The 15,000-nt window shown below is 48.1% G+C and overlaps 1 protein-coding gene across 1 annotated transcript in view; it reads right to left on the bottom strand.

The window, feature by feature from the left end:
• Positions 1 to 14,936, bottom strand: part of fndc5b (fibronectin type III domain containing 5b) — a 31,620-nt gene extending 16,684 nt beyond the window's left edge. Inside the window, exons 1-3 of the mRNA XM_029745518.1 lie at positions 14,309 to 14,936; positions 1,817 to 1,935; positions 1 to 88 (exon numbers count right to left, since the gene is read on the bottom strand). The exon at positions 1 to 88 is cut by the window's left edge and continues 111 nt beyond it. Coding sequence (XP_029601378.1) covers positions 1 to 88; positions 1,817 to 1,935; positions 14,309 to 14,387 — 286 coding nt within the window. The 5' untranslated portion in view covers positions 14,388 to 14,936. The remainder of the gene's footprint in view (positions 89 to 1,816; positions 1,936 to 14,308) is intronic.
• Between the last annotated feature and the right edge of the window lie 64 nt (positions 14,937 to 15,000).

Here is a 15,000-nt window from a genome sequence, read left to right as displayed (position 1 = left end):
CCGTGTCCTCCTCCAAGTCCCACAATGCACAGGAGCGCGTGGTCGTGTTCACTTCCTGGATGTACCGCAGCATGCGCACATCCTTCTTCTGTAACCAACGACAACAGGAGGTGTTTGGGTTAAATTTAGTGCCGTAACACAAGGATACAGGCCAGATATCAGAAATCTAACCTGCCCTATTCCACTGCCCTATCCCACTGCCCTATCCCACTGCCCTATCCCACTGCCCTATCCATTGCCCTATCCCACTGCCCTATCCCACTGCCCTATCCACTGACCTATCCCACTGCCCTATCCCACTGCCCTATCCCACTGCCCTATCCCACTGCCCTATCCCACTGCCCTATCCATTGACCTATCCCACTGCCCTATCCCACTGCCCTATCCCACTGCCCTATCCCACTGCCCTATCCCACTGCCCTATCCCACTGCCCTATCCACTGCCCTATCCCACTGCCCTATCCACTGACCTATCCCACTGCCCTATCCACTGCCCTATCCCACTGCCCTATCCCACTGACCTATCCCACTGCCCTATCCCACTGCCCTATCCCACTGCCCTATCCCACTGCCCTATCCACTGACCTATCCCACTGCCCTATCCCACTGCCCTATCCACTGCCCTATCCCACTGCCCTATCCACTGCCCTATCCCACTGCCCTATCCCACTGACCTATCCCACTGCCCTATCCCACTGCCCTATCCACTGACCTATCCCACTGCCCTATCCCACTGACCTATCCCACTGCCTTATACCACTTAGACAAAGCCCACTGCCCTATCCCACTGCCCTATCCACTGACCTATCCCACTGCCCTATCCACTGACCTATCCCACTGCCCTATCCCACTGCCCTATCCACTGACCTATCCCACTGCCCTATCCCACTGACCTATCCCACTGCCCTATCCGCTGCCCTATCCACTGCCCTATCCCACTGCCCTATCCCACTGACCGATCCCACTACCCTATCCCACTGCCCTATCCGCTGACCTATCCCACTGCCTTATCCCACTGCCCTATCCCACTGCCGTATCCCACTGCCCTATCCCACTTAGACAAAGCCTACTGCCTTAGCCCACTGTATTGGTCCACTGAGACAAAGCCCACTGTCTTAGCCCACTTCCCCAGCCCACTCTATTGGCCCATTGTATTGGCCCACTGCCCTAGCCCACTGTCCTGGCCCACTGTATTAGCCCACTGTCCTGGCCCACTATCCTAGTCCACTGTCCTAGCCCACTGTCCTAGCCCACTGTATTGGCCCACTGTATTGGCCCACTGTATTGGCCCACTGTCCTAGCACACTGTATTGGCCCACTGTCCTAGCCCAATGTATTGGCCCACTGCCCTAGCCCACTGTATTTGCCCACTGCTCTAGCCCACTGTATTGGCCCACTGCCCTAGCCCACTGGCCAAGCCCACTGTATTGATCCACTGCCCTAGCCCACTGTCCTGGCCCACTGTATTGGCCCACTGTATTGGCCCACTGTCCTATCCCACTGTATTGGCCCACTGTCCTAGCCCAATGTATTGGCCCACTGTCCTATCCCACTGTATTGGCCCACTGTCCTAGCCCACTGTATTGGCCCACTGTCCTATCCCACTGTATTGGCCCACTGAGACAAAGCTGAGGCATTAGCTCTGGTAGCAAACGTGAGTTTTCTGGCTCTCAGAATCAGACAAGGTCACTCATCACACAATTGTAGTTCAACTAACCAACTCACGACTTAATCCAACACACAAACACAAACTCACAGACGTGCACTCACAGTCAGACAGAGACACACAAACACACACACACACACACTCCCCTACCTGTTGTGTGATAGCGAATCCGATGACGGGATCTCCCTCTAGTATCTCCCATGTGACTATGGCTGTGTTTGCCTCCAGCTCTCTGATCGTCACATTGACAGGAGCCGACAGAGCTGAGTCTATACACACACACACACAGACACACACACACACACACACACACACACACACACACACACACACACACACACACACACACACACACACACACACACACACACGGGCACACAGAGACACACATGCAAATACATGCGCACACACACCACAGGAGAGGTGAGAAAGTGTCTAGGTAGAAAAACAGACAGACAGACAGACGGACACCACAGGAGAGGTGTGAAAGTGTCTAGGTAGAAAAACAGACAGACAGACAGACGGACAGCACAGGAGAGGTGTGAAAGTGTCTAGGTAGAAAAACAGACAGACAGACAGACGGACACCACAGGAGAGGTGTGAAAGTGTGTGACACACTGGCAGAACCAACAGGACAGAAGGTGTGAAGGGTCATAATGAGTCTTTACTCCTGGTTTGACATCACACACCCTTCTGCTCTTAGTCTGCTGCATCACGCTGAAACGTCATAGCAACCTGTCATAGCAACCTGTCATAGCAACCTCTCATAGCAACCTGTCATAGCAACCTGTCATAGCAACCTGTCATAGCAACCTCTCATAGCAACCTGTCACCTGCTCTTTCTCAGGGGAAGAAGAGGTAACGTTAAAGGTCATAGCAACCTGTCATAGCAACCTGTCATAGCAACCTGTCATAGCAACCTGTCACCTGCTCTTCGTCAGTGGGAGAAGAGGAGCCAGGTGACGTTACTGTATTTATATATCTACTTTGTATGTGTCTGTTTTCTGTTCCATTTTATTTTGTTGTTAACTGACTTGCCTAGTTAAATAAAAAATAAAGAGGGATATTGTTCAATTGTCTTGAATCGCGTCCTCTTTTACTGTTGTCTGAGGATAGAAGGATAACTGAACGATATATTTTACTCTCTCTCATCTTTCTCCTTTCTCTCTCCTCTCTTTCCCTCTTGCTCCCTCTCTCCTCTCTCTCCTCTCTCCATCTCTTTCTCTTCTCTCTCCTCTCTCTCCCTCTCTCCTCTCTCTCCTCTCTCCATCTCTTTCTCTTCTCTCTCCTCTCTCTCCCTCTCTCCTCGTTCTCCTTTCTCTCGCTCTCTCCCTTCTTTCTCTCCTCGCTCCCCCTCTCTAAGTCGTTCTCCTCTCTCTCCTCTTTCTCTCCCTCTCTCCTCTCTCTAACTCTCTCTCCTCTCTCTCTTTCACACAAACACTCATTCACATGCACCGATTATCTTGGATTCTCTGATGCTCTGATTCTTTGATTCTCTGACGCTCTGATTCTTTGATCCTCTGATTCACTGATTCTTTGATTCTCTGATTCTGACGCTCTGATTCTTTGATCCTCTGATTCTCCAATTCTTTGATCCTCTGATTCTCTGATTCTCTGATTCTCCGATTCTTTGATTCTCTGATGCTCTGATTCTCTGATGCTCTGATTCTTTGATCCTCTGATTCTCTGATTCTTTGATTCTCTGATGCTTTGATTCTTTGATCCACTGATTCTCTGATTCTTTGATCCTCTGATTCTCTGATCATCTGATTCTTTGATCCTCTGATTAAAGCTCAGTTTTCCTCTAAGCCTGTTAGTTCTGTTGAGATGGCTTTAAAGCTCTGCTTTCCTCTCAATGCTGAGATGGAGAGACAGAGAGAGAGAGAGACAGAGAGAAAGGCTCAGTGAGCACAGCCTTGCCATTGAGAAGAGTAGACAGGAAAACCTGCCTCCCTGTAGAGCAGTGGTATTCAAAGTAGGGTTTGCGAAGTGGGAACTGCAGTGGGGTCGCCAAAATGTAAACAATTTAATTATATGGGACAATATACAAACGTTTTTTAGATAAATGATTTGAAAGATACAATTTTAATGAGTAAATGTATTTATTGGTTTCTTTTCATTTTGATTAGAGAAGAAAATGAAATAAAATCAAAGTTTATTTGTCATGTGCCCCAATACAACAGGTTTCCCCCTTATTTCACCTTACAGTGCAATTTTTAAGTAAAAAATGTATTGAACTGAAGGTTATTTGTTGATGAAAAAATCTAAATGTACCGATTTTTAAGGTTGTGTCATTAGATTTGGGGTGGGATCGCAATAAGTTATTGGGGGAAAATGGGGTCCCCAGAAATTCTGGCGAAAAAAAAAAATGGTGTCCCTGCACCACAGCAGAACCCGAGACAGAGCTGCATTTCCCGACAAAAAAATATAAAACAATTGGAGAGTGTCATTTCACCAAATTTGAAACCCTTATTCAAGTTTTCGAAGACCTCTCTGATGAGAATAGGCTACCCGTCCTGTTGGGGGAGGATGCAGAGAGCTGTGGGTTGGCAGCGCACTACATTGCTGCCTGACATAAAATGAGGGACAGTGTCTGACAGACTAACCAACCTGAACATGTCCTCTATGCCATTGTTATTGTCCGGTTATTTTGACCCTTGATTATTGTTGTTACTGATTGTCGCATTGATACATTTTTATTATGTTAATATTGTAAATGAATAACTTAATTTCAAAAGTAAACTTTGGCAATATATACAGTACCAGTCAAAAGTTTGGACACACCTACTCATTCAAGAGTTTTTCATTATTTGTATTATTTCCTTTCATTGTAGAATAATAGTAAAGACATCAAAACTATGAAATAACACATATGGAATAATGTAGTAACCCAAAAAGTGTTAAACAAATCAAAATATAATTTATATGTGAGATTCTTCAATGTAGCTACCTTTTGCCTTGATGACAGTTTTGCACACTCTTGGCATTCTCTCAACCAGCTTAATGAGGTAGTCACCTGGAAAGAATTTCAATTAACCGGTGTGCCTTTTTAAAAGTACATTTTTAGAATTGATTTCCTTTCTTAATGCGTTTGAGCCAATCACTTGTGTTGTGACAAGGTAGGGGTGGAATACAGAGGATAGCCCTATTTGGCAAAAGACCAAGTCCATATTATGGCAAGAACAGCTTAAATAAGCAAAGAGAAATAACAGTCCATCATTACTTTAAGACATGAAGGTCAGTCAATCTGGAAAATGTCAAGAACAGTGAAAATTTCTTCAAGTGGAGTCACAAAAACCATCAAGCACCATGATGAAACTGGCTCTCATGAGGACCGTCGCAGGAAAGAAAGACCCAGAGTTACCTTTGCTGCAGAGGATACATTCATTAGAGTTACCAGCCTCAGAAATTGCAGCCCCAAAAAAATGCTTCACAGAGTTCAAGCAACAGATACATCTCAACATCAACTGTTCAGAGGAGACTGCGTGAATCAGGTCTTCATGGTCCAATTGCTGCAAAGAAACCACTACTAAAGGACACCAATAAGAAGAAGAGACTTGCTTAGAGTAGATCTCTTTGACCAGGGGTTTCTACTACAGCTGGAGCTCTACCTGGCGACCGTCCACCCGGCTCCTACGGGGCGTGAGAGTGTGTCCACCCTCGTCTCCTGCCTCTCAGGCAAAGCTCTGGAGTGGGCCAACGCCGTATGGAGTGAGGGAGACGCAGCGTTGGACCATTACGCGGAGTTCACCCGCCGCTTTCGGGCAGTTGAACGTCTATTCCACCTGAGGCAGGGGACGAAGAGCGCGCAGGATTTCGCCTTGGACTTCCGGACCCTGGCCGCCAGCGCGGGATAGAACAACAGGGCCCTGATCGATCACTACAGGTGCAGTCTGCGCGAGGACGTCCGTCGGGAGTTGGCCTGCCGAGACACCACCCTCACATTGGACCAGCTGGTGGACATGTCCATCCGGCTGGACAACCTGCTGTTTGCCCGCGGACATCCGGATCGGGACCTGTCAGTTCCATCCCCCAGCACCTCCGCTCCGACGCCCATGGAGCTGGGAGATGCTGCACTTAGGGGGACCGGAGGAGGGGCCATTCCCTGCACCATCTGTGGCCACAGAGGGCACACTGCTGGTCGGTGCTGGGGGGTTTCCTCAGGGAGTTGAGGCAGCAGGCAGGGCATCGTGTCACCCCAGGTGAGTCGGCACCAGGCTCACCCAGAGCCCCCTGTTGCTCACATGTATGTGTTTATTTCATTTCCCTAGTTTTCCCCGCATTCCCAGCATAAGGCGCTAGTAGATTCAGGCGCAACTGGGAATTTTATTGACCATTCATTTCCTCGTAGTTTAGGGGTTTCCCTTGTTCCTGTGGATATGACCTTCCCTGTGCCTGCCCTAGATAGTCAACCATTAGGGTCAGGATTGATCAGGGAAGCCACCGCTCCACTTGACATGGTTACGCAGGAGGGTCACAAGGAGAGAATCAGTCTCTTCCTTATTGATTTTCCAGCGTTTCCCGTGGTTCTGGGCCTACCCTGGTTGGCCTGTCATAACCCCACTATTTCGTGGCAACAGAGGGCTCTCAAGGGGTAGTCACGAGAGTGCTCAGGGAGGTGTGGGGGGGTTTCCATCGGTGCGACTACGGTGGAAAGTCAAGACCAGGTCTCCAACGTGCGCATCCCGTCAGAATATGCCGATTTGGTTGTCGCCTTCTGTAAGAAGAGGGTGACTAAATTACCACCTCATCGATGGATGGATTGTGCGATAAATCTCCTGGTAGACGCAGCACTTCCCAGGAGTCACGTGTATCCTCTGTCACAGGAGGAGGTGGTGGCTATGGAAACATATGTCTCCGAATCCTCCACTTCACCTGCCTCCTCGAGTTTCTTTTTTGTGAAGAAGGATGGGGGTCTGCGCCCGTGCATTGACTATCGAGGGATCAATCAGATCACAGTGAGGTATAGATACCCGCTGCCTCTCATCGCCAGTGCGATCGAGTCAATGCACGGGGCGCGCTTCTTCACAAAATTGGATCTCAGGAGTGCTTACAACCTGGTGCGTATCCGGGAGGGGGACGAGTACCTCATCATGCCGTATGGGTTGATGAATGCTCCATCAGTCTTCCAGGCCTTTGTTGACGAGAATTTCCGGGACCTGCACGGGCAGGGTGTAGTGGTGTATGTCGACGACATTCTGATATACTCCGCTACATGTGCCGAGCATGTGTCCCTGGTGCGCGGGGTGCTTGGTCGACTGTTGGAGCATGACCTGTACGTCAAGGCTGAGAAATGTCTGTTCTTCCAACAGTCCGTCTCCTTCCTAGGGTACCGCATTTCCACTTCAGGGGTGGAGATGGAGAGTGACCACATTTCAGTCGTGCGTAATTGGCCGACTCCCACCACGGAAAAGGAAGTGCAGCGGTTTCTGGGGTTTGCCAACTACTACCGGAGGTTTATCCGGGTTTTGGTCAGGTAGCAGCTCCCATTACCTCACTGCTGAAGGGGGGACCGGTGCGGCTGCAGTGGTCGGCTGAGGCGGACAGGGCTTTTGGTCACCTGAAGGCTCTGTTTACCTCGGCTCCCATACTGGCTCATCCGGATCTCTCTTTGGCGTTCATAGTGGAGGTGGACACGTCCGAGGCTGGGATAGGAGCCGTGCTCTCTCAGCGCTCGGGCACGCCACCAAAGCTCCACCCCTGTGCTTTCTTTTCGAAGAAGCTCAGCCCGGCGGAGTGAAACTATGATGTGGGGGACCGGGAGCTGTTGGCTGTTGTCAAGGCTCTGAAGGCATGGAGACATTGGCTTGAGGGGGCTAAACACCCTTTTCTCATCTGGACTGACCACCGCAATCTGGAGTATATCCGGGCGGCGAGGAGACTGAATTCTTGCCAGGCAAGGTGGGCCATGTTTTTTACACGTTTTGTTTTCACTCTATCCTACAGACCAGGTTCCCAGAACGCTAAGGCAGAAACACTGTCCCGGATGTATGACACAGAGGAGCGGTCCATGGATCATACTCCCATACTTCCAGCCTCTTACCTGGTGGCACCGGTGGTGTGGAAGCTGGACGCGGACATCGAGCGGGCGTTACGCACAGAGCCCACTCCCCCCCAGTGTCCAGCTGGGCGCCTGTACATTCCGTCTGCTGTCCGTGACCGGCTGATTTATTGGGCCCACACGTCACCCTCCTCTGGTCACCCTGGCATCGGTCGGACGGTGCGTTGCCTTAGTGGGAGGTACTGGTGGTTCACCTTGGCTAAGGACGTGAGGGTTTATGTTTCCTCCTGCTCGGTGTGCGCCCAGTGCAAGGCACCCAGGCACCTGCCCAGAGGGAAGTTACAACCCCTACCCATTCTACAACGGCCGTGGTCACACCTGTCGGTGGACTTCCTCCATCACAGGGCAACACCACAATCCTGGTCGTTGTGGATCGGTTTTCTAAGTCCTGCTGTCTCCTCCCTTTGCCCGGTCTCCCTACGGCCCTACAGACTGCGGAGGCCCTGTTCACTCACGTCTTCCGGCACTACGGGGTGCCTGAGGATATAGTCTCTGATCGGGGTCCCTAGTTCACGTCCAGGGTCTGGAGAGTGTTCATGAACAGTCTGGGGGACTCAGTCAGCCTCACCTCAGGTTTTCACCCCGAGAGTAACGGGCAGGTGGAGAGAGTGAATCAGGATGTGGGTAGGTTTCTGCGGTCATATTGCCAGGACCGGCCGGCGGCGTGGGCGGCGTTCATCCCCTGGGCAGAGATGGCCCAAAACTCACTCCGCCACTCCTCCACTAACCTCTCTCCCTTCCAGTGCGTACTGGGGTATCAGCTGGTTCTGGCACCGTGGCATCAGAGCCAGATCGAAGCTCCTGCGGTGGACGAATAGTTTAAGCACTTGGAGGAGACCTGGGACGCCGCCAATGTGCACCTGCAATGGGCCGTGAGGCGGCAGAAGGCGCGCGCCGACCGCCACCGCAGTGAGGCCCCGGTGTTGGCACCGGGGTACCAGGTCTGGCTCTCGACCGGAAATCTGCCCCTCCGCATGCCCTGCCGGAAGCTGGGTCTGCAGTTTGTGGGGCCATTCAAAGTCCTGAGGAGACTGAACGAGGTATGCTACAGGTTACAGCTTACAGCTTCCCCCCAGATTACCGTATTAATCCCTCGTTCCATGTGTCTCTCCCCAGGCCGGTGGTGGCTGGTCCACTCCAGGAGTCTGAGGTGTGGGAGGTTCCTCCGCCCCCTCTGGACATCGAGGGGGCCCCGACGTATGCTGTTCGAGCCATTCTGGACTCGAGGCGTCGGGCGAGGGGCCTTCAGTACCTCGTGGAGTGGGAGGGGTACGGTCCGGAGGAGAGATGCTGGGTGCCGGTGGAGGACGTTTTGGACCCTTCGTTGCTGCGGGAGTTCCACCGTCTCCATCCGGATCGCTCTCGCCTCGTCCTCCGGGTTGTCCCCGAGGTCGGTGTCGGCACGCTGCTGGAGCCGCGCGTCAAGGGTGGGTACTGTCACGACATCCGCCAAAGTCGGTCCCTCTCCTTGTTCGGGCGGCGTTCGGCGGTCGACGTCACTGGCCTTCTAGCCACCGCCGATCCACTTTTTATTTTCCATTTGTTTTGTCTATGTTTTACACACCTGGTTTCACTCACCCAATTACCTGTTTACTATTTAACCCTTTGTTCCCCATGTTTGGTTGTGAGTGATTGTTTGTTGCGTTGTGGTCCGTATTGTGGGCTTGGATTTATCTTGTATTTTGATGACTTTGAGTAAAGTTTTATTTACTCATCTCTGCTGTCCTGCGCCTGACTCCTCTGCACCAGCTATACATAGACCCTTACAACCATAGGTTCTACAGATTGTAAATTAAAGATGAAACATTTTTGCTAAAAGTATTATTATATTATTGATCGATTGGCTATGACCTTTTCAAATCACCCAGCAGGGCTCCAGGTTAATTTATTAATTCTTCAGCCATTCCTGAACCCGTGACCAAAAACAAGCTACATATGGACAATACCAAAACAAATGATCTAATGATTCTGTCTCTTCGTAGCAAAATCTGTAGAGCTGGGATGGTTGTATCCCCTATATATATATAAACATTCTATTGGTTGCAAGAGTTTGTATAATAATTTAAATTGAAACATTTTCACTTTTGAATCCGTCATCGTTTTGTGTATCAGTTCATAAACCATGTGCCATGGAATCGGTAGATGTAAAATTGTGCGACTAAGATTTCCTCTGCAAAAACGTCAGAATTAATGACAGATTTCTTGAGTTATATTAGATTAATTCTGACTATTTTGAGGAAGTGTACAGTCGTGGCCAAAAGTTTTGAGAATGACACAAATATTAATTTTCACAAAGTTTGCTGCTTCAGTGTCTTTAGATATTTTTTGTCAGGTGTTACTATGGAATACTGAAGTATAATTACAAGCATTTAACAAGTGTCAAAGGCTTTTATTGACAATTACATGAAGTTGATGCAAAGAGTCAATATTTGCAGTGTTGACCCTTCTTTTTCAAGACCTCTGCAATCCGCCTTGGCATGCTGTCAATTAACTTCTGGGCCACATCCTGACTGATGGCAGCCCATTCGTGCATAATCAATGCTTGGAGTTTGTCAGAATTTGTGGGTTTTTGTTTGTCCACCTGCCTCTTGAGGATTGACCACAAGTTCTCAATGGGATTAAGGTCTGGGGAGTTTCCTGGCCATGGACCCAAAATATCGATGTTTTGTTCCCCGAGCCACTTAGTTATCACTTTTGCCTTATGGCAAGGTTCTCCATCATGCTGGAAAAGGCATTGTTTGTCACCAAACTGTTCCTGGATGTTTGGGAGAAGTTGCTCTCTGAGGGTGTGTTGGTACCATTCTTTATTCATGGCTGTGTTCTTAGGCAAAATTGTGAGTGAGCCCACTCCCTTGGCTGAGAAACAACCCCACACATGAATGGTCTCAGGATGCTTTACTGTTGGCATGACACAGGACTGATGGTAGCGCTCACCTTGTCTTCTCCGGACAAGCTTTTTTCCAGATGCCCCAAACAATCGGAAAGGGGATTCATCAGAGAAAATAACTTTACCCCAGTCCTCAGCAGTCCAATCCCTGTACCTTTTGCAGAATATCAGTCTGTCCCTAATGTTTTTCCTGGAGAGAAGTGGCTTCTTTGCTGCCCTTCTTGACACCAGGCCATCCTCCAAAAGTCTTCGCCTCATTGTGCGTGCAGATGCAAACACACCTGCCTGCTGACATTCCTGAGCAAGCTCTGTACTGGTGGTGCCCCGATCCTGCAGCTGAATCAACTTTAGGAGACGGTCCTGGCGCTTGCTGGACTTTCCTGGGCGCCCTGAAGCCTTCTTCACAACAATTAAACCGCTCTCCTTGAAGTTCTTGATGAGTGATGAGCTCGATGATCTTTTTGTGCAAAGCAATGATGACGGCACGTGTTTCCTTGCAGGTAACCATAGTTGACAGAGGAAGAACAGTGATTCCAAGCACCACCCTCCTTTTGAAGCTTCCAGTCTGTTATTCAAACTCAATCAGCATGACAGAGTGATCTCCAGCCTTGTCCTCGTCAACACTCACACCTGTGTTAAAGAGAGAATCACTGACATGATGTCAGCTGGTCCTTTTGTGGCAGGGCTGAAATGCAGTGTAAATGTTTTTGGGGGATTCAGTTAATTTGCATGGCAAAGAGGGACTTTGCAATTAATTGCAATTCATTTGATGACTCTTCGCTGCGACACAGCCTGGGATTGAACCCGGATATGTAGTGATGTCTCAAGCACTACGAAGCAGACCTCTGCACCACTCGGGAGGCCCACCTACACTTTAAAAGAAAGAGCTATTGAATATTGTAAGTTTAAACAAAGTTAAAAAAAAATGTTTTAAAGCTGTGGATTTTTGTCTCTCCTGATACAGAATATATTGTTCTCATGGTCATGGCACGCCTTGTCTAAGAGCTATTGAAGATTGAAAGTTAAAACAATTAATAATAATAAAAAATAAATAAATAAATAAAAACATGGATATTTGTCCATCCTCCCGATTCAGAAGATATTATTTCCATAGTCATGGCACACTTTGTGTAAGAGCTGTTGATATGCATTTATGGATGAGAACGTGAACTTGCCATTTTTGGGATTACCTGCTTTGCGATCTGTTGCCAACGCCAACGGCCTTAATTAAAGGCTGGCATATTAATATTAATAGCTCAGTCTATGAATTAACATCTAACTTACACATCTCTATCTTCACTTCTCCCTCCTTAAGCAAATCATGCATCTCCGCTGGCATCTCTCTCTCTCTCTCTCCATCATCTCTGTATTGCCCTAATAGCTCTTGAACCAGTAGCAGGTTGACATTTATTGTCCTTGAGGCAGAACTGAGCTCTTCCCCCTTGGATAGGCCTGCTGCAAAGTCAAAATTGGCTATATATTCATGAAAACTGGTTTAAGGTTAGCAGTGTGGTTAAGGTTTCAAATAAATCAGATTTGATGACTTTGGCGCTGTGCCAGCTAGTGACGACTCTGCAGAGCTGCATCCCGAACAAGATTCATGATGAAAAGCGCTAACCTGCGAACCAGTAGCCTAGCCCAACGCGTGTCCCATAGTTCTCCCTGTGTTTACAATGACAATGTATTACGTCACAATGCCCAATGTTAGAATATTTCCAAGGAAATGTATGAATTAAGCTAGAATGTTTTCCTATCAGTCTAATTTGCATAAACATTGTGATTGGATGATACTGTAGCTGCGAGGGTTATCGAATGTTATCGTGTTCATTTAAATGTTCATATTTGAAGATTGCCGATAGACCAGTCTCTTTTGGCAAATGACAGGCGTGTAATAGCTGATCAGAGATGGCAACCATGGCTAGGGAACAACAAGTACCAAGTTCAAGCACCGCTGGTATGCAGCTTTATATCTGCTGTCTGGGCACTTTCTGCCATTGGTTTGTCTTAGCTTGATGTAGGAAGCACACACACCACACGCACACAGTCACACGCAGTGCTCACACACACACACACACACACACACACACACACACACACACACACACACACACACACACATATTTCCTGATATACACGGTCTGGAACCGTCTCTTTCCTTGTCTCCTCTTCCTTTCCTTGTCTCCTCTTCCTTTCCTTGTCTCCTCTTCCTTTCCTTTCCTTGTCTCCTCTTCCTTTCCTTGTCTCCTCTTCCTTTCCTTTCCTTGTCTCCTCTTCTTTTCCTTGTCTCCTCTTCCTTTCCTTGTCTCCTCTTCCTTTCCTTGTCTCCTCTTCCTTTCCTTTCCTTGTCTCCTCTTCCTTTCCTTGTCTCCTCTTCCTTTCCTTGTCTCCTCTTCCTTTCCTTTCCTTGTCTCCTCTTCCTTTCCTTGTCTCCTCTTCCTTTCCTTGTCTCCTCTTCCTCTTCCTTTCCTTGTCTCCTCTTCCTTTCCTTTATTCCCACCGATCTGCATGACTGTCAGCAATACAAATCAATCCTGTTGTTTCACTTATACAAGTGCTGATGAGGAAAGGGAGCATTTTAAGAGTATTTGGATGTAGCCTTGGTAATTGACTATTGACCCTGTGGGTGCCTCTCAATACTCTAAAGAGTCATCCTCTTGTCAGTGCAAATGAAAGCAATGAGACAAGGGACTGGGAAAGGAGGAAAGGAAGCCACTTTGGGACAGTGAGATCCAGCCACCATTGTTGCAATTTTCGGCATTAGTGTCCTGTGTGAATGACTATCCCACTGGGCACAGACGTCAATTCAACGTCTATTCCAAGTTGGTGCAACGTAATTTCATTACAATTACATGGAAACAACATTGATTCAACCTGTGTGTGTGTGTGTGTGTGTGTGTGTGTGTGTGTGTGTGTGTGTGTGTGTGTGTGTGTGTGTGGGTTTGTTTCCCAAAACAGGTCATTTATCAGTCTCTTGCTGAAACAGCAGAACTAAGAGGTTAGTATAAACACGAGATGACTTTACGGGTTAAGTACGGTCAACAATACCGTACGCTAAGGAACACTCCAAGAACACACACACACACACACACCTTTTACAATGTCAGGAGTTTTTAATCATGGACTGACTGATTACAGCGCCATATATTATCGAAAACACAATGTCCAATCTGTCTAAATCTTATTTTTCTGACTGATTTGGTTCCATAAATGTTGTTCATGGATTGTAATTGGATTCATTTTACATAAATGTCAGTCACGGAAAAATCCACCATAAACCACTGTACTCCTAATGATATTGAATGGACATATAAAATGCAGACAAAAAGCACCCACGGCTTGATAATGTGAAAGTTGTAGGCTATAAGCATAAAGTATTCACATCTATAGAAATCGGGACTGTTGCTCCTGCATCGCGGTCGTGTAATGGAACAGATAGGCTAATATAATGAACGGTAGGTAGCCTATCTCATCCTGTCATCACAGCCTATTAAATAAATAGCCCGTTCACACACGATTCTACTTACTGTCAAATATAACCAACTGATTTACTGGTATATGGATGTTCAATAAAAATGTGCGTGTACGGTCATTGAAGTGTCAAGTCATTGATTTTGGTTTATTATCGATTGATAGGGCCTATTCTCTATGCTACTATTAATCATATTAACATCAATGCATGTCAATTTACACTTACCACCGGCGGTAACGGATACCGTGAGCCAGCCCAGAACGAGCAGTGGCAGTGCCACCGCAGAGAAGCCTTGTTTCTCCATCCTTCAAACGATTTTTTACATCCTGCCCGGCCAACCGAATATCCCATTTATTCACGTTAACGGGACCCACACCTCGGTCGGTGGCGGAGAGTTGCTTAACATTCACCGCACTAGGCTCCTTTCCTCCACCACTCGGCGTTTCCTGTTCTCATAAGAAATCGGGGTTGGCGGTGTAGCCTAAACTTGGTCGTTGGTTGCTACAGAAAAGCAACACCAGCGCTTTCAGCACCTGGGACAGAGCCGACCTCCCGGAAGGCACGATCGGGAGGCACGATCGGCACAGTCACTTGTCAGATGAACACACAGACCAAAATACTGTCTTATTTGAAATGATTTCCTCAGTAATGGGACACTTCCATAGTCATAAAATTCATTACCACTGTTTGCTCACCGGTTTATCAAAGGTTAGGCTATAAACAGACTCGTTTAGGTTATTTTTTCCCTTGTGCCGTGCTTCGTTACAGAGGCGCGCTCCCTGAGAGCTCGAGTGCTGCAGAATGAAACGTACTGGCACTGTCAGACGGCTAAAATCCTCCTCTCTCTCTCTCTCTCTCTCTCTCTCTCTCTCTCTCCTCTCTCTCTCTCTTCTCTCTCTCTGTCTCTCTCTGCCTCT

The sequence above is a fragment of the Salmo trutta genome, unplaced genomic scaffold (genome assembly GCF_901001165.1).
Source record: "Salmo trutta unplaced genomic scaffold, fSalTru1.1, whole genome shotgun sequence".
Classification (NCBI taxonomy): domain Eukaryota; kingdom Metazoa; phylum Chordata; class Actinopteri; order Salmoniformes; family Salmonidae; genus Salmo; species Salmo trutta.
Note: the sequence above shows the minus strand (reverse complement) of the source record. Positions and strands in the feature narration are given on the sequence as shown.